The sequence below is a fragment of the Anas acuta genome, chromosome 1, assembly GCF_963932015.1.
Source record: "Anas acuta chromosome 1, bAnaAcu1.1, whole genome shotgun sequence".
In the NCBI taxonomy this organism is placed as follows: domain Eukaryota; kingdom Metazoa; phylum Chordata; class Aves; order Anseriformes; family Anatidae; genus Anas; species Anas acuta.
In genome coordinates, this window is record NC_088979.1 from 126,042,300 (window position 1) to 126,069,645 (window position 27,346).

The following is a 27,346-nucleotide window of genomic DNA, read 5'->3' on the forward strand; positions in this document are numbered from 1 at the left end:
GTCTTGTATCTCTGACATTATATAACACTTCACAAATTAGCAATCTTCCCATTCCCAGTGTTGTAAATGTATACTTAATAACATGCATTCTTTTTAAAATATATTTTATAATTATTACAGAATCACAGAATGGCCGATGTTGGAAGGGACCTCTGAAGATCATCTAGTCCAACCCCCCTGCCAAGCAGGGTCACCTAGAGCACATTGCACAGGGTCACATCTGGACAGGTTTTGAGTGTCTCCAGAGGAGACTGCGTGGTCTCTCTGGGCAGCCTGTTCCAGTGCTCTGTCACCCTCACAGTAAAGTAATGTTTTTACACATTCAGACGGAACTTCCTGTGTTTCACTTTGTGCCCATTTGCCTCGTCCTGTCACTGAGCACCACTGAAGAGAGTCTGTCTCCATCCTTTTGGCACCCTCCCTTCAGATATTTATACACGTTGATAAGATCTCCTCTCAGCCTTCTATTCTCCAAGCTAAACAGGCCCAGCTCCCTCAGGCTTTCCTAATAGGAGAGATGCTCCAGTCTCCTCATCATCTTAGTAGCCCTACACTGAACTCACGGCAGTACCTCCATGTCCCTCCTGTAATGGGGAGCCCAGAACTGGACACAGTACTCCAAGTGTGGCCTCACCAAGACTTGAGTAGAGGGGGAGGATCATCTCCCTTGACCTGCTGGCAACACTCTTCCAAGTGCACCCCAGGACACCTACCATTGTCCTTCTTGGCCACAAAGACACATATGGTCAGCAATATTATTAATATTATTACTATTTCTAAATGTAATTCACAGAATCACAGAATCACAGAATCACAGAATCACAGAATCACAGAACTGAAGGGATTGGAAGGGATCTCGAAAGATCATCAGGTCCAGCCCCCCTGCCAAAGCAGGTTTCTTAGAGCTGGCTGCCCAGGTAGGCATCCAGACAGGCCTTGAATATTTCCAGAGGAGACTCCACAACCTCCCTGGGCAGCCTGTTCCAGTGCTCTGTCACCCTCACTGTGAAGAAGTTCTTTCACATGGTGGTGCAGAACTTCCTGTGCTCTGTCTTGTAACCATTACTCCTTGTCCTGTCCCCGCAAACCACTGAAAAGAGGTTGGCCAAATCCCTCTGTCTCCCACACCTCTGGTATTTATACACACTGATGAGATCCCCTCTCAGTCTGCTTTTCTCCAGGATGAACAGACCCAGGTGTCTCAGCCTTTCCTCATAGGAAGATGCTCCAGACCCCGTATCATCTTTGTGGCCCTCCGCTGGACTCTTTCCAGGAGATCCCTGTCTTTTTTGTACCGGGGAGCCCAGAACTGGACACAGTACTGCAGGTGAGGCCTGACCAAGACAGAGTAGAGGGGGAGGATCACCTCCCTTGACCTGCTGGCCAAGCTCCTTTTAATGCACGGCAGGATCCCATTGGCCTTCTTGACCATCAGGGCACAGTGCTGGCTCATGGTCAACCTGTCGTCCACCAGGACCCCCAGGTCCTTCTCCTCAGAGCTCCTCTCCAGCAGGTCATCCTCCAGCCTGTACTGATACATGCGGTTGTTCCTTCCCAGGTGCAGGACTCTACACTTGTTCTTGTTAAACCTCATTTGGTTTAACATTCCTACCCACCTCTCCAGCCTGTCCAAGTCTCGCTGAATGGCAGCACAGCCTTCTGGCATGTCAGCCACTCCTCCCAGCTTTGTGTCATCAGCATACTTGCTGAGGGCAGCATGTACTTGTTGATCATCTGCCCTTGATGATTCCCTCATCAAGGTCATCGATGAAGATGTTGAACAAGGCCAGACCTAGCACTGACCCCTGGGGAACACCATTAGTCACAGGTCTCCAGCCAGACTCTGTGCCGCTGATCACCATCCTCTGAGCTTGGCCAGTCAGCCAGTTCTCAACCCACCTTACTGTCCACTCCTCTATCCCATACTTTCTCAGCTTTGCTATCAGGATATCATGGGAGACAGTATCAAAAGCCTTGTTAAAGTCAAGGTAGATGATATTCACTGCTCTCCCCTCATCTACCCAGCTGGTGATGCCATCATAGAAGGCAACAAGGTTGGTCGAGCACGACTTCCCCTTGGTGAATCCATGCTGACTACTCCTCATAACCTTCTTCTCTTCCAATTGCTTGGAGATGGCATCCAGAACAGGCTGTTCCAACACCTTTCCAGGGACAGAGGTGAGACTGACTGTCCTGTAGTTTCCTGGATCCTCCTTGCCCTTCTTGAAGACTGGAGTGACATTGGCTATCCTCCAGTCTTCAGGCACCTCTCCTGTTCTCCAGGACCTTTCAAAGATGATAGAGAGTGGTTCAGCAATCACCTCTGCCAACTCCCTTAGCACACGTGGAAGCACCCCATCAGGACCCATGGATCTGTGTGCGTTGAGCCCTCTCAGATGCTCTTGTCAACAAGGGGGGAGATCTACACTTCCCAGACTCTTTCTCATCCCTCCAGGGTCGAGGAGTCCCGGGGGGGAGTCCTTGAAGCAAAGACTGAAGCAGAGAAAGCATTCAGTATCTCCACCTTCTCAGTGTCTCCTGTTACCAAGACACCCTTCTCATTCAGCAAGGGACCCACATTATCCCTTGTCTTCCTTTTACTGTTTACATACTTAAAAAAAAACCTTCTTATTATCCTTTATCTCTTTTGCAAGCTTCATCTCTAGCTGGGCTTTAGCCTTCCTTGTCACGTCCCTGCAGGCCCTGACAACATTTCTACATTTCTATAACACTTATATACTTCTTGTATACTTATACACTTCTTACACTTATATACTTCTAACACTTCTATAATTGATTAAGATTTGTTTTATATAGCACTCAACATTTTGAGTTTTACAAGTACACACCAGCACATCTATGTATATATATGTTACATGTGCAAACATAGAATCTTAGTCATAGAACAGCCCAGGGTGAGAGACCTGGAAAGATCACGATCACTATTATGAATGAGAGGCATGTCTATCTTCACTGAGAAAAATGGGTTTTCTCCTGATTAGAGATGGGAACACCTGTAATTGATTTGTGTTTTTTTTTTTTGTTGTTGTTGTTGTTGTTGTTGTTGTTGTTGTTGTTTTTTTAACTTCATGGGAATTGATTTAAAACAAAAAAAGAGTATTATGCCTTTTTCCTTTCATATATACATAAGCAACACCAAAAAGAAAGCAAAACCAGCTAAAACAACTGGCACAATACAACTTTGATTCACATTGATTCACTTTGAATACTGGCAGTACCTTAGCATCAGGGACGTGGACTTTTAGCCTTACACTGCTTTGGGGAAGGATCACTTTCTGGACCAAAATCAGCTTCATCATGACAGGATGTTTGGTAAGAGCCTCACAGGCTTAGAGGCCCTCACCCTTCTCTTTTAAGGGCTTGTATTTTTTCTAGAGTTCACATTTTGTACTTATATTTAGTTTTTCTTTTAATTCCATGATCTTCACTCATAACCAGTCTTTATTCTAAGTTGTTTTTAAGATTCAGCCCTTCTCTAGTTTTACATTCCGTGTTTTAACTGAACAGGCTCCTAATTCAGATTTTAGTTTCTTGCTTTTGCCTTTAAAGCCTGAATTTCCTGATTTAGCCTATGTGTCACTGACCGCATTGCCTATATGCTGGCTCATGTGATCTCTTTACAGGAAGGTTTGGGTATTAATGCTTTACATTTTGCAAACTCTTTGCCAACATCTGAGGTGGTTTTATAAAAACGGGTTGTGAGAGCTTGAGTAATCCCATTCCCCAGCTCCTACAGTTCTTATAAAATGGGCTGGAGTATAAGCAAGATATTTGCCAGGACCACAGGGTCACGCATTAACTGCATTCATGGTGTTGTGTGATCACTGGAGACTGCCATCTACAGACTGGCTTAACTCCAGTCTGTGAGGTTAATATTGTTACTCAATACCAGTGAAGGTCTTCTACACTAGAACAGGCTCCCTAGGGAATTGGCCATGACATCAAGCCTGGTGGAGTTCAGGAAGCATTTGGACAACATGGTCAAACATATGCTTTGATTTTGGGTATTCCTGTGTGGAGTTGGGCTCAATCCTTGTGGGACCCTTCCAACTCAGGATAATCTCTGATTCTATATGCGATGTTCACAGAGTTAACTCAAAACAATTAGGCTACTGTTAGGCAATCTGACTGCTAGACAACTGCTGTCACTTCTAAAACAAGCTAAAGTCAGCTCTGGCCAAGGCAAGTACAGACAAATCCTGCGAGATTAGAGAGAAGCCTATCACTTTTTACTAGTAATGGGAAAATCACATTTACTAAGTTACAAGGCTGTCTTATTGTTATTTTCCATGTTATCTCACTGACTTTCTGCAGAACAGTGAACGGTCATTTCCTGTGGATATACTCTGAATATTATGTGGATATCAATCCCAACAACACATAGAGAATTGTATACTGCCATTTATTCACCTGAATGGTTATTTTGCTATTTCTACATTAAGTGCTTTAACCTTTTGAACATCATTCAAGTTTTTCTGTGAAATAGAAATGCATCAGTTTCTGTAAGTTAGATGTCATCCAGCTAGCATACTTGAAAAGTGAAAAATAGTTGTATTTGGATATCCAGCCAAGCCTGGATAGCTTAGTAGCCTACGTGCTTTAACTGCTGTGTAAATTTCTCTGGAATCCAGTAGGCACACAGATGTACAATGAAACATGCTGAATGAGTATGCTGCAACCAGAAGGTAATACTACATTGCTTAACAAAAGAAAATTCAATATAGCCAACCAAGTATTACTATAAAAAATGCAAAATAAGCTAAACAACTGAGAAATGAAAGATTATCCAAGCAGGATCTGTTTTATTCCTATTATAGGCTTTTGATCAAATTACACTCACAGCTTTTTAAACAGAAATGCCGTCCATTTGGGGTGCTAAGTAAACCAAAAGAATACAAAACAGATTTCTCATACATGTGAGGTAACTGGGGATCCCTCTGACCACTACAGTTTTATGCTGAAACCATGAAAGCAGGCTAAGGAGTTCTGATTCTCTAGGTAGTCACTATGAGTTGCACTTACCTGTGGAAAAAAATCACATGCTTTAACTCTGGTCATCAGTTTCTAGCTCTAGAAACCACTCAGTCAGCCTTCTCGTTCATAGTGAACTGCTAGCCTGTTAGCTTGCCAGGTTTGTTTCTCTGCAAAGCGTTACATGGTGCTTTTGTAGAGAGTTGGCCTTGTGTAGAAAACCAACCAAGATCCAGGCTTTACTGCTGAAGCTTCTCCATGGGCTGAGCTCAGCTTCTCCTCTCTGTCCTGTGCCATCCCACGCAGTGTGCTATGATTTTGCTAACATTGACTCCCTTTTAGACTGATAACTGGACCACTACCTAGTATTGCAGGAGGTAAAGTCATATATTTTATTCCTCTTCTTTGAGGTATTTTGATCACCAACTCTGTTCTGGATTTAGATCTGTTTCCTTCTGTTGGATAAAAATATATTTGATTAAAACTTCTACAGTATATTATGAAAAATATTACAGGAATGGTCTTCTTAATGGATTCCTAGCTAGTCCTTATATAAAAAATCTGGAAAGACTAAAGCATAGTGTCTAGTTTCCACAGAATTACTCAAACAGAAGCTGTGAATGAAACCTTTGGCTTCTTGTAAGCTGGTCCCAGGATGCTCTACAGAGCTGTAACTGAAAGAATTAGCCTTTGAATCTTAAAATTTTATACTCAATAATAATTTATTCACAACTGTATTTCTGCCTCCTTGGGGGAAAAGAAAAAAAAAAAAGTGCCACATACTTGCAGTTGTAAAGAAACAACACTAGAGAGCACTGGAAGTTTAGTGGAATGAAGTGTTCATTGCACTCTCACTTGTTCCCTAAACTGGAATGAAAAAACGTGTATTAAGTAAGGGCTGGAGAGCCCCAAAATACAAAATGAACCTGCTGGACTGTTGCTGGCTGTGTCTCAGTCTGTGTTCTTGTAAATGTCCAGAGGGAAAATAATAATAACAACAGCAACACCACCACCACAACCAACAACAACAACAATAAAAATAAAGAATTCAAATAAACTGGGGAAGAAGGGACCTCTTGAATTCTCTAGTCCAACCTCTTGTTCATAGCAGGGCTAACTTTAAGGTTAGATGAGGTCACTCAGGGCAGCACTCTTGTCTATGTGAACTTAAGCCAAGGACAAAGGTGCCACAGGCTTCTCATTTCATAAATAGAAAGAAAATGATAGCCAAAAATTACTGTGACAATAAATACGTACTTTAACTGGCCAAGGAATTTCTGGCTTTACATGTTGAGGGCATTTACAGAAAGAGCTCTGGAGTATATGGGAAGAAGGAATCTGATATTATCTGGATTCAAGCATTACAATTTGTGAAGCAATTACCTGCAAATTAAGTGCAAGGTGCATTCATAATCAGTCTGGCCTACTGAACAGGGTGCTGTGCTGAGGGTCAGGGGTGCTAAGCAGTCTTTTAGCCTCTGCCACCAGCCTGCTGGGTGAGCTTGGGTAAATCTTTTGACTTCTGCTCCTCCATCTGCGTTGTGGGAACTCTGACACACCCTTCTTTGCAAAGTGCTTTAGGAAACACAGTTTAAAATGCTTCCCAAATGGTAATACGCTGTGATATATGAGGGTAAGATACGGGAGTTCTACTAGACCTGAAGAAAGGCAGGCTATGTCTGCATGGCAAAATACAGCATACCACAGAAACCCTAAACACATAGAGGCTTTATCTCCTAAGGCCACATGGCACGATGCTGCGCTGCACTGTACGGATGTACTCAGCACACAGCGTTACAGTTAGTTGCATTGAACCAAGAAGTGTTCACTCAGCCTCAACGCTGTGGTCACACCGGGATGATCTGCAGCTTTGCACCAGAACATGTGCTATGACACCGCAGAGACAATCTCTGTTGTACAAAGTGCTAGATGATGTTGTGGAGATGTATGGTCTGCAGACAGACACACTGCATTTTATTCCCAGCAGCCATTCTCCAATTCACAGTTATGGGTGTTCCAGAAGACCAGAACATACCTTAAACATTGCCAAGCACATATTGCCTAAGGAATAGGTCCCAACTGGCTCACTGACTCAAAGCTCTGAAGAAAAACTGATTCAATGTGTGAGAGTTAGAGAAAGGAGAGAAGGCAATATGGCAGTGTGTTGGAAGGGGTGTTCACCTTCCCAACATGTCATCACCAAACTGGTCAGGAGACTGAACACATTCTTCTGTCCACATATTCACCCCATCACTGCTGAGCAGTGAAAAATGTTACACAATAAATACTCCACACAGCCACATCTTTGGGAATGAACCTGAAGAGTAAAAAAAGAGTTGAAATTCCCCCTTCACACAGCACCTCCCTCCCCCCCCCAAAAAAAACACAAAACACACACAGGTAAAAAGCAAAATGAAACAAAACAAACAAACAAAAACAACAAAACCAACAACAACAACAAAACTGCACAGGGAAGAATCCATCTCACAGACTTCTAATCCTGACTGCTTTGCATTTAACCCAAGTCCCACCTGCTGAACATGAAACTGCTGGCATAGAAATATTCATCCTGCAATCCCCAGGCACAGCTGGTTTTCTGAGCTCATTTTTTTTGTTTCTTGGTAAATCCATGGGTTTACCCTGTTGAGATGACTTTTTTCTTCTTTTTTTTTTTTTCTTTTTTTTTTTTCTTTTTTTTTTCTTCTTCTTTCTACAGTGTGGGATGACAATTCACAGGCTTTCATTCATGGGAGAAAGTGTCTTTGGTTCTAGTCATAGCTCTCAGCACAGCTGCATGCATGCTGCTCTTGCACTGATTGCATTGTACATACAGGTTCTGCTGTTACAAAGCGTTTAGAATAAAAGACTGAACTGGAGATGTATGCATGGGATTCACACATATCAGCTTGGAAGTCTCTGTGTTACAGCTCAACCTTAGGGAAATAAAGGGGTCCATTTTGTTGTCAGAGAAGTAGTTTAAGTTCTTCAAAACATGCACCATGAGTCAGTCAGATGCCTGGGCTGAACATTTTATGGCAAAAGGTGATGAATTCTGCTTTGCAGCCCACATTGCTGTTTTGTCTACTCGTGCCTTCTCACGCAATGGAGGACACACTGTCACACCTACAGATGGGGTGCAATCTGCAGTCGTTATCACATCTGCCCTGTGTGTGACTGGAACAGATAGCTGTGCTCGCACCCAAACATCACCACATGACATTACTCAGCCACGACCGTTAACAGCAATGTGTCTCTGTGCAGTCAGGAACATGTGCCAAGGTGGGGAAGAAGAAGAACCTGAGCTCATTCTTTTGGCTACCTTAGCAGTGCTACTTAAGCCCCAGATAGCCAGACTCCAAATGACGGGCAAGAAATCCTAGGCAACAACACCCACCACCTTTACCTGAGGCAGCAGATGCTGCAAGCAGGTCTGAACTGCCAGGTATCTCCATGCTCTGCCAAACAGTCTGAGAACTTGGGGCCAATGAACCACTCCTCCCTGCAGCCTCTGACATGTGGGTGACTAATGCACAGCAAGCCCTGCTGTTTCACAGGCCTCGCCAGGGCTTATGTGCTGTTGGCTAGGCATATTGGTCAGGTGGCTGGAAGGAAAGATGAGAGTGAGATAAGGCCTCACCTGGAGAAGTCAAAGGACATGATGTGACATGGCTGTGAATCCTAGGAGAAGTTTAGCAACATGGGCACACAACCCAGTTTACAGCTGTGATGTAAACTTGTGAAGAAGCATCAAGGCATTTGGGCAACTTTTTTATTTATTTTTTAACACGGAGGTAACACACCAAAAATACTGTTACAACCGAATGATTAGATGTAAAAAGATGACAGTGAAGGCAAAAATAATCTTAAATAGACTCATCTTGTGAAGCATTTATACTCCAAAATGCATCAGTAAAATACATTGGGCTGTGACAAGCAAAAATTTTGTTCAGATTTTTGCAATAATATTACAAAACTGAAGCTGTGGCAGTGTCTAAACAAACTAGATGAACTCTAGCAGAGTTTACAACAAATGTCAATAATTTATTTTAAGACACATGGCACATAATGAAATATTCTTGCTTTATACAATGTTAGTATGTTATCTGTAGCATTTTGTTAGGTAACATACAAGAAGGGGATTACAGAGAAGCTGGAGACAAACTCTTCTCAAAGGGGCACAGCAAAAGGATAGGAAGCAATAGGCATAAATTACAGCCAGGGAGACTGTGACTGGGCAGAAGGAAAAATTTCTTCCTTCACGAGAGTGGTGCAGCTCTGTTACAGGTGCCCAGGGAATCTGTGAGACCTCTGTCCATGGAGATCTCTAAAACTTGCCTGTACAAATATCTGAGCAACCTGTTCTAGCTGTGGAAATAGCCCTGCTTGGAGCAGGCATTGGACAAGAGGCCTCCAGAGATTCCTTCCTCCCCATATTCCTGCACGATCCTGAGTTGTGCAGGCTGGTAATGCCCCATAGCGCTGGAGACCTGACCCTTACATGGGTAAGGAAAAGGAAACCTTCCCTCATCTCTCTGAGTAGTTGGTTGTTTTGCAGACAGTCATCCTTTGGCTCTGTAATGACCTTTTCTTAAAACAGACAGGATTGTTCCTTCTGGATGTAAAGTGCTATCAGCACCATACAGTGAGGATCAGTGGGTCAGCCATGGTGACCCACAGATGGGTATTCATAAATAAAGTCAGCATTTAAACTGAAAACAAAGAACAGAATGAAAATACTTGCAGAGCTGAAAGTATTATTTCTAAAGGAAATACTTAAAATTTGGTAGCAGTGCAATACCCTTCTTCAAAGTAAGAAAAAAAAAAAAAAAACAACAACAATAACAACAAACAAACACCACAAAAACATAATTTTGCTGTAGAATGGAAAGAATCCAAGAAAAATGCCCTTCAAAGACTTCTATACCCCTATTCCTTCTAGAAATTAAAAATCGTCTTCCTTTTCCTTAACAGTCTTAACAGTGAGCACAGCAAGTAGACCTCAAATCCAAAATGAGAAATGCTTATGGGTGTTTTGTGAGTTTGCTGTGGAAAATAACTATTCATCATTTTTGGGGGTAAGTGAGAACCTTTTAGTCATAAAGGATGTAATTGCCTAGTCTGCACTGCATGCTTATTGAGATTACATCTGTGTTTGAAAATGTATTTCAGCAAGGAGGGAAGAGGAGAGGAGAGGAGAGGAGAGGAGAGGAGAGGAGAGGAGAGGAGAGGAGAGGAGAGGAGAGGAGAGGAGAGGAGAGGAGAGGAGAGGAGAGGAGAGGAGAGGAGAGGAGAGGAGAGGAGAGGAGAGGAGAGGAGAGGAGAGGAGAGGAGAGGAGAGGAGAGGAGAGGAGAGGAGAGGAGAGGAGAGGAGAGGAGAGGAGAGGAGAGGAGAGGAGAGGAGAGGAGAGGAGAGGAGAGGAGAGGAGAGGAGAGGGACGTTTCTTTAAAATAGAAACACATTTTTTTTCCACTTGCTCAAAAAGACTCATGCTTGCACAGACTATACATGATTACATCTTAATGGTTTTGAATCATTTAGGAGAGAGTGATGTGATAAAAGGCTGCCTAGGTGTATATGAAATAATGGAAAGAAAGACTGAGAGCTCATGCAACCTCTTTGGCCTTTTAGCTCTCCTGCTCTCCTTTATGGATCAAAGTGGAAAGAAAAAAAAATATATATACATGTATATATATATATATATATATATTTCTTTTCTCCATTTCAAAGCATAAATATCCTGCTGCAAATGATGTTAAGAACTTCAGGGGCCCGCAATGGAAACTGATTCAATCAGAGGGCAAATGCTTTGTGTCATGATTGGACCAGTCATAAAGTTGGTATGTAGGTTGTCATAAAGCAAACCTTATCAGTATCCAGTTAACAGTATCCACATCTGCACACTGATAACTTTGTGGCTGATAGAATAACAACAATTCAGATATGTTGCATGTAAATCGTACCTGAGCAGTACTTCTGAGTAATTTGTTCCATGACTATCAAAGGTTCATTTTTTCCCTAAACCTTTTTGTTTCAGTGCTTAATGCTGTTACCAACATTGAGAGTAGAAAGGGAAAAGATCAGTAATATAAGATCACAAAAATAAACCTGTTTTTTTTTTTTTTTTAATCTATAAGGTTCTAATAGTCCCGTTGAATGTAATAGAAAATGAGAATAGGGTATGTAACAGAATAGAAATATTATTTTCAATTAGCATTAATAGGGTTGTAAACCCTATCTGTGCTGAATTCTGAAGGAATTTTGTAAGTGGGAATAAAGCACAAAAACGATATAGCTCTTAACAGGAAATTTCAGACCCTTCATGTACAGTATGTCTTTATGTTCTGAAACATTTTTTTTAGGTTATAGAAGGGCCTTACGTTTCAGTTCAAACCTGTGGTTTTTCTTTTCAATATACATGTAGAAGACAAAAACACTGTCATCAAAATATGCTGCAGCAAACACAGGAGTCATGACCAAGGAATTAAAAGCTACTCAGACTTTCTGACTGTGGAGTTAGTGTCAAACAGGGAACAGCTCAAACCACTTAATGAACAGCAACTCTGATCCTAGTAATTACTGATAGAGCAATATAAAAGCATTCAAACACTCTTGTAAAAGACATTGATTGTATTACTTTTTATTTTGAATTAAATGTATTGCACTGTTAGTATAACCTAAATTCAGTTATTAAACAATTAGTGGATTGAGTGGGTTCAAATCTGAATTGCATTTTAAAAGCATTAGCTGTGGTTGTAATTACGTTAGCCCCAAAATGTCTTATACTGATACATATCTTTTTTTTCTTCCTTTTAGGTAAATAAGTTACGTAAAGATCACTAACAGTAGTCTAATACATCCACAAGCCATATTGTACTGCTTTAGCTATTTTGTGTGAACCAGAAGAGCTTTTGTACTTGTGTAAGTACATTTTTTGTGTATTCATAGAAACTTTCCTCTGTTTGGGCCATTTTATATTAATAAAAATAGTGTGTTTTTTATTTATTTATCTTTTCTTCTTCATTTTCTCCTGCATTCTGAAGGGCAAGAGATCATAAAGAAGAGACAGAATGGTGGCTGAAAACAGGCTTTGAAGCTGTATTGAAAGAAGTAACTTCCTTCCTTTTATCTCTTTCTCAGCGTTCCTCAGAGCCATAGCACAGCATATGTATACTTCTGGAGGCAGGCAAAGCTAATACAGGATGCAACCCACTGTATTAAACCTGCTCTTGCCATAACTCAGAGGGATTTGCTCATCAATGGCAGGTGATATCACGTATGTAGATGTAGCAATGCTACCCAGGGAAAGACCACGCACGCCTTCTCGGACTTCAGTTCCAGGTAAAACCTCTAATCAGCTTTTGGACAAACACTGTTTTCTCTCCCTCTGTTTCACTCTCCCTCTCTTTTTTTTTTCTTTTCTTTTCTTTTCTTTTCTTTTCTTTTCTTTTCTTTTCTTTTCTTTTCTTTTCTTTTCTTTTCTTTTCTTTTCTTTTCTTTTCTTTTCTTTTCTTTTCTTTTCTTTTCTTTTCTTTTCTTTTCTTTTCTTTTCTTTTCTTTTCTTTTCTTTTCTTTTCTTTTCTTTTCTTTTCTTCTTTTCTTTTTTTTCCTTCTTCTGTCTTCTCCTCTCTTCTCTTCTTCTTTTCTGTCATTTGATACTAAAAGAATGCTATAACATGCTGTGTGCAGAAGTCATGAGAAGGGCAAGAAGTTGCAGATTGTGGAAGAGAACCTCATGAGATACAAATCAGAGAAGTTGCTCTTAGGTCAGTATTGCTATGGAGCTCTGTCTCAGTTCTGGGCTATTATTTTAAGTAACAGAACAAGAAGAAAAAAAAAAGTTGCAGCTTTTTAAACAAAGGTCACTATTTTTAATATGTACGCTATGTTTGAAAACTGTTAGGATATGCTCCACCAAATTAACCTAGCCCAAAAAATCAGACCAATGCATTTTGTGACGTTTTCATGGAAAGAGGATACTAAACTTAATCAGAAAACTAGTGCCAGTCGAAAGTACAGTCAGTGTTACTAAAGGAAATACTGAATGACTCCTAAAACCCTACTGCTCTTCCTCTTTGATTTTCCCAGAATCACAATAAAGGTCTGCCACCACCTGAGCAAACAGAAAATGCATAAAGGTCATAAGATGATATTTTCATGCTTTCAATGATCATTAGAAATTAATATATTTAGAAGCATTGTATAATGAGCATTTTTAGAAAATATTATGCTTACGGTGAAGATAAATAATGCTGATGATGCTCTGAATGCTCTTAAAAAAATTATAAACTACTTTTTATATTTTTGCAAAAGCTTTATCTGAAAGATAAAAATGAGTTCACTTGAATTAGATACCTAATTGAATAACCTACCTTACACTTTCTATCCGTACATTCACAGAGGCTGTTTGAACTGGTGTAACTTGTACAGCGCAAAGCACAGAGGGTTCGCTCAGAATTTTACCCAGTTTCCAGGGTGATATAATTTATTTGCAAAGGGAGACTGGTGTCAAATCCTGATTTGAAGACATCCAGATGTGTTCCTTGATCGTACTCTCTAAAGGAAATATTGATTTTGAATCAGCCAGGCTTTAATTTCCAATGGAAGTTCTCATTACTTTCTAGATAGTTCTTGTTAAACCTTTAATAGATTTTAGCACTCTGTGATTTCTCACATTAAATTACTAGCCACAGTAGTTAATTCATCTCTGATTCTCCTTTTGCTTTTACATCGTTCATTGTAATTAGCTTTCTAAATAACTCCAGTCATTTTTGTGGATCTTTTGTACATCCACCAATGATTGCATCTCCTTTACAAAATATGGGCATCAGAAATATATATACTCAGTATTACTACAAGTCTCAGGTGTGCTGTCTTAATTATACAGATAAAATATCTTAAATAGTGTTTCCTTCACTACTTATAGATCCCAGTATCATCTTCCTTCACCATAACATCTGGTTGTATTCAAACACATTTTATTCAACTGGGCTTGCATTTACAAGTCTGATGTGTGTCTTAATTAAATGTGTTGTTAAGATTTCTGTTATTTTTAAAGTCTGAAATCTATCGGCAATATTTTTTCTACTTACTTTTGCACAAATGAAAGAAGCACTAAAGAGTATTAGGCAATATTAGACCTATCACCATAGAATCATAGAACAGAATCATAGTTCCAATCCTGAGTTGGAAGGGACCCACAAGGATCATAGAGTTCAGCTCCCTAGTATAAGTTTAGAATATGCTAGAAATAGTCCCTAATGACAATTAGTTCTGTCTTCTTCATTGACATATGCTAACATAGATGTTATTGCAATTAAAGTGGACAAAACCTTGAGATGTATTATCATGCATTAGAAAATTCAAATTAATGATTTCAGCAGCTTATTCCTTCCTTTAAGTTTTAACATTTTTACTGAAATTCATATATATTCATCCAGCTGGCAAGTATTCTTTTACCCCAAGAGGCCAAGCAAAAGCAAAACAGTTGCTTCTACCATGGGAAGAATAGGAGAAAACATAAATACATCCCCAGCATTTTCTGTAATTTTTAAAAATTCAGGGAAAAAAGAAAAAACAAACATGAAATGTGACAGAGATGTTGACCAATGTTCTTGAAACATGCTTAAACTAACTGTAAATACTGCAGTTATTAGCGTTAAGGTAACCCACTGCATAGCGGCCCCTTACTGATGTGCTCAACAATTCTTTAGAGCTAATGAGGAAGAGTTTGTGATCCATCAAACCCAACATAACGAGCTAGGAACTGCCAAAAGCAGCCAATAGAGAGGACCAATGACCCAAGATGCTGCTCATTCAGCCATTTCTGTGTGTTAGATCCTTCCCTACAGGCCAGGAGAATTTCTCTCCAGTGTGGGCTGGGCTCGAGGCTGTTTTGGACAGAACAGCTTCTGCATACCAGACATGCTACTAGCATGTCTCACTCGTCGTCATACCCTACACGAAGAAGTTTAAATGCCTTCTCCAGTTTGAAGACAGCATTTGAAACCAGTTTTCATGGAGAGGGTCTCAGCTCCAAGGTGAATGCACTAACTACCAGCTGATGGGACTGTCTGTGTCAAGTGTCACAAGCTCTCACTTTGGCTCTATGCTGACTGTGATAACAATGAAATGTCCACTGGATGATGCCTATTACCCACAAACGCCCCTTTGCCAGACTTATGCCAGTCTTGCTCTTGGCCAGGGATATCTGGCTATCTTGCAGAAAAAGAAGCAGTTTTAAGATAGGCCGGGTTAAAATTTTACCAGGGAGGAAGGAGAGCTGGCTTGAGTCACCACTGCAAATTCAGCATATGAATACTCCAAGTTGTGGATTCCCAAACATTAGGTAAGACCTCAAATTACTGGGCTATTGGAAAGTCAAACATGCCCACCTCCTCCTGGCTGCATTATGTATGAGCTTTATTAGATGTAATTTACTAGAGTAGATACTAAAATAGTATGGGTGAGGGGCATAGCTAGTTTTTCCTGCTGAAGTATAGCTGCTGTCAAGATTTGGTGCATATGAAAGATAAACATGCTGGAGGCTGAATGTCTGCCAAGGCTCTGCAGAAGTTGAGTAGGTATTTTAAATATGTAAAATTTGGATTTGGGTGTGAATGTATATTTCCAGATCCAGGGCCCAGTTCTTTTTTGTCTTTTCTTTATCTGTGAGAGCTGGATTTGTTTTGGTCATATTATGCAGAGTTTCTTGGAGTTCTCCCATTTACTATTCTTATCTCAAAGGTTATTTATTGAGTATATTTTATTAGGATACAGAAAAAGATTTTAAAAAAGAAATCACTGGTGGCACAGTCACAAAGAACCAATTAGTTTGCAAATGATAAGAAAAACTCAGTTATTGAAAACTATTGGGATAAACATGATGGAGTGGACAAAGTGTTTAAACACTGTTTACCACAATGTAGGAATAAAACATGTCTATGGATATAAACTTGTGAGGCTGCATCCAGAAGAGTGCCAGAAATGAGTTTGTTGTGATCCTATTCCAACTTGAATGTCAGCGCTAGGTCATTACACAATCTGTTGGACTTCAGCAGTTGGTCAGGTGCTCTGAATCAGGACAAGCTCTGACCTAGAGCTCTGAATGCTCTAGCAGGTCATGTTGAGTTGGTGATACTATCTGTGCACATGCTTTGATGGACTAGCAGGTGCTACCACATTGCATGTGCTTAAAAACACATCTAAAAGTAGAAAAATGTTACATAAATACATCAGTTTTCTAACAAAAGACAGTTTGCACTTCCTAGTGTATTCAAGAAATGTTTGAGAGCAACCTGATTATTGCCCATAACTGATTACATACAAGGCATTTCATCTAGAAAAATAAAATAAAATAAAATAAAATAAAATAAAATAAAATAAAATAAAATAAAATAAAATAAAATAATATAATATAATATAATATAATATAATATAATATAATATAATATAATATAATATAATATAATATAATATAATATAATATAATATAATATAATATAATATAATATAATAAAAAAAAATTGGGAGTTCAATTCTATCATCTAACTATCCTACAAATATTTGTAGGCTGCATTTATTTTGCCCCCTATCTACTTGTGCCCCTGGCCATCTTATCATCCACCCTCTGCTGGACTCTTTCCAGCTTCCCCAGACTCCCTAAACTGGGTGGCCCCCATCTGGACACAACATTCCAGCCATGGCCCCAACAGCAGCAAGTGGAGCAGCACAGAAACTTTCCCTCCCCTGCAAGTCAGGGCTCTCCAAACTGAACCACGCTGGTGGCTTGAACCACTGTGATAATGACACACTGCTGGCTGAGATTCAGCCTGGTTTCTTGTAGACCACAAGAGCACAATTGCTGTAAAGCCTGACTTTCTGGTGTGAATGAACTGCCAGGAGCACTCCCAATCTGCACATTCACAAAGTAGAAGCTTCCAGTAAATAGAAATATCTTTCTGCACTTGATGATTTGCATACAGAAAAGAAGTGAAATTTCAGTTTTAGTAAGTGACAGAGGTCTCCACCTAGAACGAGGGCTCCTTATTGCTGAACTAGGTAGGGGTGTGTAAGCATCCGGCAAAATTCAGGTTACGTGGTGTTTTCAAACCACTTGCTGACTTCTGAGGACTTGACATTCAAATGGTCATGTGCCAATACAGCACATATATAATAGAATACAGCAATATAATAGAAATAATCCCTTTTGAAACTTTCAGATTACATGGCTAAGATTTTTTAAAATTATTTATACTGTTTGAAATGTGTTCTTCAAGTTTTAAAGGAAAGTACCTTTATTTGGGAGAGAAAATATTTAGCAATAGTAATACACTTTCTGAAGTATGTATTTTGGAAAAAGTGTTTCCATTTATAGGGGTAGTGCATGTAAATGTTTAGACGTTCCCACTACTGTACTTTGAAAAATATTTACATTCTAAGAAGAAAAATGCTTACAAGCATTTCTTTCTGAAAACAGCTACTTATCTTTACAGTTAAATGTAATTTAGAAATTTTCTGTAGTTCACTGAGCCAATAAATTGTAACACATCAAACAGCAAAATGGATTAGGCAATGTTCTCTAAAACATAGGAGATCTTACCTCTATGAATAAACCTCATTTTCCATTCAGTACTCCTCATTATTTTTCTTATATTAAACCTCTCCACACTTCAGCAACTCATATCAAATGCTACCTCATTTCATCCCAATGAAACTCTCTTCATTTTTTTTGCCAAGTTCTTCTCTGACCAGTGAGACTATGTACAACACAAAGTACTTCTTAAAAACCCAATGATCAGAAACCAAGCATGTAGCACAGAAGCTTATTCTTGATTCAGCTTCATTAAAACCCACTATTTATGGAGAGAAGATCAATGTACCAAAGGTCAATATATTATCCATAAAATTAGCTTTGTTTTGCTTTGTTTTGGCAATGTGCATTTGGAAAGGGATGCCTTAAATCAGCAGGTCCATTCCTCTGCTAATACAGACTTCACATAATGCTCTAGCATAAAAATTCACAAGCCAAGAATGTTCCCCAGAACCACCTTGCTGCAGAAGTATTTCTGTGAATTGCAGTTTTCCCTTTGCGGTCCACCTGCTTTGCAAAGCAATCACAGCTCTGCTGCCCAGAAAGTCCCTATGGTACCTCTTGAGATGGCTTGGCAACACTGGGAAACTTTCTATGGCTGGTACCCAGGTCTTAATGAAACATCAGCCTGGCTGCCTCCTGGTACAGCCACACAGCACCCAATTAGTTCAAGCAAAGATTATGGAGGAGGTTTTTAGTTACTTCCTGACAGCAGCAGGAAATGGTAAGTCATCATCTTGCCTGTTGTTTCTTAAAAAAAAAAAAAAAAAAAAAAAAAAAAAAAGCTGAACCAGCAGCTCTGGAAATGCATGTCCCTTTTTACATGGATTCTGTGTCTCCTGTATAATTCTTTCTTCTTTCTCCACTTAATGGCTCATTCAACCACAAATGTTAGCATTTCCCTACTCCTTACAGGAAACATGATCACGTATGCTGAACTGCGCATGAAGACGAAACCCAAAGGGTGCAGCAGATCAGAGATTTCCGTTTCTGGTATTGTACTATTTTGTTGGTTGTTGGTTACTAATTATAGTTTAGTCTTTCCTATTACCCAACAGTAAAACCTATTATCAAGAATCTTTACATACAATCTCCCAGTAAGGAATTGATTTCTCATTTCACATGGTCACGTTTCTTTTCACTGGGTTTTCAGATTATCCTGTAAAAGTGATACTGAAAAAGATTTTAAAAATATTTTTAGTGCCTTTGTGCCCTGAACTAAAAATTTAGTAAAGGAAAATAAAATTCTGCATTCTTTGAAGAACCCTCCTATAAGTACAGACTCAACTGTATCTCTGCAGGAGCAGCTGTAGGGAAGCTTGGGAAGTAGCCTAATACCCAGAGCACTATTTGCAGTCCCAGCTCTCTACTTGCAGTCTGTGCCCTGAGGGGTGTCACCTTCTCTACTGAAGGACATTTGCAAAACAAGGCCAGAACCACAAAGCTCTGTGAGCTAAGAGGGAACATTGCAAATATATCTCAGGAGGCTGGAGAACAGGGCAGTTTCTCATCTCACCCTGGAAAGATCAGAAAAAAAGTAGTTATGAAAGCATAACTCTGTGGGTTGTGGAAACAACACCTTGACCCCAAATTTCCTCGAGTCCTGCCTTTTCCTGGGTATTACACTCCCAGAAACTGATGAATGCCAAATGGCTGGAGAGATGCTTGACCAACTGTATTTCTCTGTGCTGTGAGGTCAGTGTGGGATCTTTGCCTTTTATGTGAGTTTGGGTAAGTTAGCTTTCAGCCACATGGCCAGCGCTTTAACACAGGAGGGCATGGTCAGAGAGCATACCACTGATCATTCCTGACATCTCCCTGGAATTGCTCTGCAGGGCTTTGCAGGGTGTGAGTGGGTAGATGGGAATAGGCAATGCTTGAAAAAATTATCTCAAAAGAGAAAAAGAGAATTCTTAATGGAATAACTGGCTGAAAATCATGTGCTTTTTCTGACAACAGGATCTTTCAACTTCACTTTCACCTAAGCAAAATAGATGCAAATTGTTGATAAGTAAAATGTCCCCACATACTACAAACAGCAGTTATTTTACATGATTTCTCTGTTGTTTCCACATTAGAAACAGTCATACATGAAGGCAGTGCTATTTTTTGTAGTGCAAATTGCTTAAGCCACTCTTCCCCTTGTCTTTCCAGGCTGCAAACAGCAGCGCTCAACCTGGTTCTATGTGGCACTGGCCCTGGGATTTCTTGTGCTCATTCTGCTGGTCACCATGGCTGTGCTAGCAAAGCAATGTGAGTAAATCCTACCATCAGTTTCATCTCTTCATTATAGGCATGGTTAAACCTCACAAAAACAATGATACAAAACAAACAAACAAAACAAAACAACAACAAAAAAAAACACTTTCCCTTAGCATCACATTAAAGGTGTCAGGTTATACACAGATACAGGAAAATAGATGTGGTGTTCCAAAGGGAACATTTCCTACTTGACATTTAATATACAGAGCACAGATGAAGGAGAATTGCTGCAGTCTATGTCATCATCAATGATGCTGAAAGGCTGTAGAGGCAGACTTCAAATCACTAGAATAATCGGAGCGTCTGACCTTCCTGAATTATGAGTTAAACGTTGCATCTGTGGTGCTACTTTGAGTCTATTTCTATTAATTACTTTGTGGGTTTGAACAAATAATTAAAAAAAAAAAAAAAGAACAAAACAAAACAAAACAAACAAACAAACAAAAACAGACTTCAGGTTGTTTCATTTAATCAGACATCCTGGTACCAGTAATATCACAGCCCAGATCATGTTCTAGTTATTTAAGAACTGTTCCAGAGAATATATTAATTTCCTAAAAGAAAATAGCCTTGAAAATTTTCAGAAAAAAAACAAAACACAACACACACTTCCCCAACAAAAATTCCTACCAAAATATCATTTATTCTTTATACATCCAGCTATCAGATGTGGCATAAACCTTCCTGTACTCACCATATCATTCAGCAGCTACACCCTTTGCCAGACAGTTATACTCACCGAATGTACTCACAATTGAGTGTTCATACCCCTCCGCATGCATATACACACACATCTCACAGTTACAGTATAACACTGTATACAAAGACTGTACTTCCTTGACCCTGTTGTTAATCATAATGTTAATGTTGTTAATCATAATCTGTATCTCTATTTTTATTCTATTTTGTTTCTTCAAGTTTTGGAAGGCAGAGCAGAAAAATCAGATTTTTTTTCCCAGTATGGTCTAAATAACACTGACAATCACGTTTCTTCAGAGAAAACAGTCTCGGTGGTGGTCCTGAAATGGCTAATGGAGGAACTGTGTGAAGATGGAGAAGGTGAGGAAAGTTAGTCCTTTCACACTATGAAAGATGTGCTGTGTGCACACTTCTGTTGTCTCTGTTCCCATTTCTATGACAGCCCACAATTTATGGGAAATCACTGGTACTACCCGGGGAGCACGGTGTTCCTCCATAGGAGAAGTGGTGACTGGATCTACACTAACATTTTAATGACATCAGCTTTGCACTATTTGGTACATACAATTTTCAGTACTTTCTTTGACCTTTCTTTCTGTCAAAGGCTGCTATCAGAAATGTCATCTATTATAGCCTCCCTGTATCCTAGAGAACACTTTCCAGACAATAACTGTTTGCAAAGAGTGGGTAGGATTTAGCTTTCCTACCCTTTTGCAAGAATCATGAAGGGGAAGACCTTACTGGTCTTTTCACCATGGATCTATTATTTATTAGTTAACATTAATGCATTTCTGAGTGTTGATTGTAATGAGAAAAAAAATATATATATATATAGACACTGTTACTTTGAAACATTAAAGGAAACCAGGACAGAAAATGTGAGGGATGTTCCTCACAGATGCTGTGAGTGAAACAGAGAGTGTATCTGCAAATGACAGCATTCACTTCAATTCACTCTAACTCTTTATTCAGCTTGATAGACATAATTTGGACCTCAATAAAGTATCTGTGGTTTTCAGTCACCTCATATGTAATATCTACACACTCTGCATCATGTCCTATAGCATGGTATCTCTTCACAAGGACTTCAACAGGGGAATGAATGTCTTCGCAGCCCTCTAGGTTCTCCCTGTGCATATCCACCTGGCATATCCATCAGGGAGGGGAGAGCGAGGAGTTGTGCAGTGGTAATGCACAAGTGCATAGCATCAAGGCAAGGGATTGTGAAGTTGAGAACAGGAGTGACAGAGAAGCCTTCAAACCTCACAACCTTCCGCTACTGGTGAACCCACTCTTTGGAGTAAAGGTTGACTGCTTTTGGACCAGCCAGCCTGGCACATGAACATAAAATGCTACAGGGCAACTGGAACAAGTAATGGTGTGAGCTAATGTTTCCCTCTCTCCATCTACAGAAACATGTGAGCTGTGTCCGCCAGGGTGGCAACTACACAGGGGAAGGTGTTACTACTTCTCTGAGGAGGCTGTAAGCTGGGATGACAGCCAAAGAAACTGTCTAGCTAAGAAATCCCAGCTTCTTGTCATTGAAGATGAAATTGAGATGGTAAGTCTTGCAGCAGCCCTAAAAAAATGCACAACAAGCATCTACCTTAGCCAAACATTTCACCAGGTGAACCTCCAACTGCTGCCCAAATATCAGGTGTACACACAGCCAAGCAAGAACCTTATCAGGTGCAGAGCATCTGACTCCCTATGGACAGGACTTCATTTCAGAGAGAGTCAAGAGAAGAAATAGAGAGAAGCACAAGAGGAACAAGTGTGGAAACCACCACAGTTTTGACTGGGAGGAGGAAATGCTGGGGCTTCCCACTCATCTCCAATACTTGGCTCTGAGAAGAGAGGTTTGATTTGACTACTATTTGACTATGGAAATTCAAACAGTCAAACCTCCATCCCATTTTTCTTTGGAAATGTGAATATCAGGGTATGACTAAATGGCAGGTCATGGCTCTTCTAAGAAACTCTTTGTTCTTTGAGGAACAAGACTTTACCTTAAAAGTTTGTAGTCTGGCTCACTAGAGTGTGAAACATCATTGAGGCCATTTCCAGTTGTTGAGGGTTTTTTTTGACAGCTGGCAAGAAGCTAATTGGTCTGAGCATCAGCCTAAATCAAATTTCTGTGGGTGGTCATGTGTGTAAGCCACTGTAATGGGCTGCTTTGCTGTAGCTGTATCCTTGCCCTTTCCCTTCATGTGAGGGACTGCATTGAAAGCTGTGTATGGGACAGGACAGGGACCTGAACACAGCAGAAAAACTGTTGCTGGATAACATATTTCTGCTTGTTCCACAGGAATTTATAGATAATAAAGAGAAAGATACCAAATATATATGGATTGGGTCAAAGGTGGAAGATGAGAAGAAACAACGGAATTTGCTTGGAGATCCCAGAGTAAAAGAAAACAGGTGATTACTGGTTGCGGGTTTGAAGGGGAAGGCATCTTTGGCAAAAGCAAAGGTGTGTTACTCTGCATGGAAATATAACTCTGAGCCCAAGCTCTTTTCCCAAAGTATAGACCTAGTCCTGCAGTCTCAGGCACCTATTTTTTGTCTCTTTCACCACCAGTTTAAACAGATCCTGCTGGGCACCTCTGGAAGCAGATTTGTCCTCTGGCTGCAAGACCAACCACAGTCACAGTTTTTGTGTTTATGACTACAAAGGGAAATTGTTACACACTTCTCCCATTAAAAATCACCATCACTGAACTCTCAGTGCGTAGACTGTACATACCACCTCCATTGAATGTGATGTCTATTACACAGAGTTGGTGCCAGGATTCGTGCAGCTGAAGGGTCCTTCTGCCTCTCACTATTACATTGCATTGTGGTTCATCATCATGGCTGTATGCAGAGATTTTCCTCACGTTTCTTACAGTAATGTTCATGAGAATCAATCCTTCAGTGGCCAGACGGATTTATTGTGGGTGCCCATTCCACCTATGCGTGATTGTAGAAGAACTGTACTTCAACATGTCACTGAATGTGCTTTCCCCAATACCCTGACCCAGTATATTACCAGTGTTTTTATCCAGTACTGAATTTAAAACTGACAAGTCATTATATCCTTCTTGTTCTCTCATCAGGTTAGCTACAAGTAGAATTGGGACTGACGAGAACTGTGCTGTTTACAGAAAAAAAAATACGATCCAAATGGATAATTGCCAGACTTTAAAGAAGTGGATCTGTAAGAAGAATGCAACATTGTTGACTCTCTAAGCTAAATTGTCAAACAATAGGCAGAGTTTTTTGTCAGGAGACTCGTTTTGCTGACAAAACAACAATCAATCAATGTAAATATTATGAGACTTATGCAGAAATTTGAATTCTACCATTCTGTGCTTGCTAAGGCCATGTCTGATAAAATCAGGGAACTCAGAAGTTGCCAAGTGTTAGCATGAAGATCATGCAACAGGACTGTGAGTCAGCACGTGTGGCTCTGGGAGTGCTGAGCCTTCCCATGGACAGACAGTAGCAGCAGCTCTTGAACAGACAGGATATGTGAGGATGAGCACTGTGTACATGATCTGTATGATATGCAAGAAAGATGCCACCTGTGAGGGCTGAAGACTGTGCTGGAGCCCACTGCTTTTGTATACGTCCCTGAGGCAGACTTTGGTGAGGCACTTTTTATTTGGGTTTCAATATTTTGGTGTTTTCTGAAGGGCTGGAAGAAAATGATTTTACTAGACAGTGTCTCATACTTATTCAGAGCCAACCTGCATGGCTGCTGGGTATAGAGATACTGGATCAAGCATGAGGTGACCCATAACGCTTGTGGCTAATAGCCTGATGGCTCCCATCTTCTTCTAATGTTGAACCTTGTGACCTGATACAAAGCTATGAGCTAAGGAAGAGATTTGGACCATAAGACAAGATTGCAGAGGAACAGCAGCAAGGAAATGAAGATGGTGGCCTGCCTTTCCTCCTACATTTTGCCCCTTTATGTTGCGAACTCTTTGACATGGAACTCTAAGTACTGCCTGAGAGATGTGATCAGATATTGAAGCTAAAGTTAAGTAAAATTAATGACTGTTGATCTAGTCAGTAAATAAGATGCTTGGTCACTCAATTTTCAGGGACACCACACTATTTCTGGACCTACAGTGAAAAAATGCTAAGAGCGATCTGACTTACCATCTTTTTTAGATTAATATATTTGGAAAAAAAAATGAAAAAAATGTCACGATTAGATTTCAAAGAAGTCACGAAAGTAACTTGTTCCAATTGTTACAAATAACTTAGTATAATAAGAGTAACAATTACTCTAGATTTCTAGCTAGCATGTGTCTTTGAAATGAGTAACCAGAGTGCAAATATTTGCACCACTTTTGAAATATTTCCAGTGACTCATGTTCAATAATGAGGAGAGCAAGTAATGTGTAAACATGGAAATTAAAACAACAACAACAACGAACAAACAACACACATATAGGGGAAAATGGATGTGGAGGTGTAATAAAACTGCTTTCCTCCTGTTTGAAAATCATGTACCTCCACTTGGGTATTCACAGGGCCCTGAAGGCACTAATAGGCCCTAAGCTTCCTGAAAGCCTCTCCTGAGACTCCCACCCAGATCTCCTTCCCATGGGCCCAAGATTATTCAGTCTCACGCCTGGGGTCAGTCTCTGCCTGGGCAATGTCATAGATGTACTGTCTCCAGTCTTGCTTTCCTGCCTCATTTCTTGGATGGATCTTGAACCTTTGTTGTTGGTATCTTGCCTCCTGGATCCCTCCTTCTAAGAATGTTCTAATTTGTCTCCAGTTCTTTTTCCCTGCCTCCTGGATGAACTCTACACCCACGTTATAGTCTTGTCTGTAGCCATGTCTCTGTCCCTGTTGCTCCTGACTGGATTCCCTGAGTGGATCCTGGACCTGCCTCATCACTTGCTTTGCCTGGGACCATTGAAGGACACTGTTATCAGCACCCTGCTCTACCTGCTGTTTTCAGCCCCCGTGGGACTGTGCCTGGTTGATGAGAGCATTGCCTTTGCAAGGTTTGTCCTCTGCTCTTGGCTCACATTGCCTTTGGTATATTCCTATTTACACCAGCTGCTTCTGAACATACCAAGCCCCACAGGTGGCACCTCAGATCTATTGTACAAATCAAGCAATGAATTTTGTATTCCTGCAAATGCTCTTTTCACTACTAGAGTGCGTAATTTCTGCTCTACAAGTTTTATGTCCAGTAACAATACTGAGGGGCTAGGGGGACCTCTGAATTCCTCTTGTCCATACAAAGATGGTCAGCTGTCCTCTGTCTACCTCAAACACCCACTGAAGTGCTTTGCAAACCCTTTTTTGCACAAGTTCACCCAAATGAAAGACGATGATTCTTATGGCAGACTGTATCCCATTTATTTGTATATTTCCAGACTCTAAGAGAAGTTGTGTGTGTGAACTTTGTTTTATTATTACAGCAGCAGTGAGTAGAAAAAGATCTCCTCCTTCAAATCGAGAGGTGAGTTACCAAATCTTATACAGGTGGCTCCCCTACAGAAGAGAAAAGCACATCCTTGTTTCTTCTCTGCTGGATACTTGGCACTACTTCTTATAGTCAAAACAACAAGTTGGTGTATTTAATTTAACAAAGACTTGTGCAAGCGAAAAATGAACACAGTCCAAACTGAATATTTTATTGAAGCAAAGAAAACCAACTCTTCCACAGTATGTTTGAGTCTTGTTCACTGATCCTGATACACTGACTGTATTAGTCATGAAGCACAGCAGTTGTGGCTGTTCAATAGGGAAGCAAAACAGGGAGACTGCATTTCAATATCCTTCTCTTCTGGTATGCTTTGATTAAAAAATACCAGTGTGGCATCTGAGTCCTATGTGATAAAATATCAAACACTTCTGATGTGAAAGCTAATATTCAAAAAGCTCAAACTGAACTGTGAATCTCTAGTTTCATATTCTCAGACAGTGGGGCCACAGAGCTGAGGCATTCTCATACATACAAACTGCTGCCTTGCAAAATCTACTAGTGTAAAATCTACTAGTGTAAAATCTACTTTTCCATGCTTACAGACAGGGTTGCTTAAGCAATTTTTTTTTTTTTACCCTTTCTATTTCAGACAGCATCTCTTCAAATGCCCCTAAAGTTAACTCTTCTACATTGTGCTTACCACAATAAGACACTGAATTCTTACCTTGTTTCATGGAATCATACAATATTTTTTAGAAAAAGACACTCCAAGGCCCTTTTGGGACCAGTTAGGGAGAGTTTCTAAGCTGCCAGGCTTTTAATACAGTTTTTTGTGCTTTTACACTGTCTCTGTGTGGTGAACCGTGCGTGGAAAAAAAGACAAACCACAAAATACCATAACATTAAAATCAAAGATGCTACTCTAACAAAAAATGCACAGACTGGAATTAAAGACCTTGTTAGCATCAAGAAAGATAAGTAAGTCCAATATGGCTTTCAAAATGTAAAGCCTTTAGCTCATGTTTGCTGTGGAGCACATAATTAAAGGCAGATGCAGTTTCCAAGGTATGTTGATTCATACCTGCCCCAGATGTGTGGTGCCCATCTGGAGGGCTGTGGTTAATGTCTGTAACCTGTGATGAGTAACTAACAGACACGCTCACAAGTGAGCTCATGGCATGAAGTACCGCTTTTTTACCATGCACGTGATTGCAACTGTAGAACAAATGTTTCATGATATATTTCATAACACCAACAAACTGACACCCCTCCCTCACATCATGTGGCTCTTAGTGAGTTCTTAGCTGCACTGAAAACAAAGAGAAGGCAGAATACAGCAGTATGTGAGCCTTGAAACTCAGAG

The 27,346-nt window shown here is 40.2% G+C and overlaps 1 protein-coding gene across 2 annotated transcripts; it reads left to right on the top strand.

Moving 5' to 3' along the window:
• Positions 1-12,077: 12,077 nt before the first annotated feature.
• LOC137841268 (killer cell lectin-like receptor subfamily F member 1) lies at positions 12,078-26,824 on the top strand. 2 transcript variants are annotated; one of them, XM_068654003.1, is made up of 7 exons: positions 12,078-12,331; positions 18,498-18,575; positions 19,737-19,835; positions 20,763-20,903; positions 21,956-22,104; positions 22,852-22,964; positions 23,642-26,824. In XM_068654003.1, exons 1-7 carry the CDS (start codon positions 12,250-12,252, stop codon positions 23,772-23,774), a joined length of 795 nt encoding a protein of 264 aa, XP_068510104.1. In that variant the 5' UTR covers positions 12,078-12,249; the 3' UTR covers positions 23,775-26,824. The 2 variants fall into 2 exon arrangements, with proteins under 2 accessions (XP_068510104.1, XP_068510109.1); XM_068654008.1 differs by lacking the exon at positions 18,498-18,575 and having other exon boundaries at positions 12,082-12,331.
• The last annotated feature ends 522 nt before the right edge of the window (positions 26,825-27,346 follow it).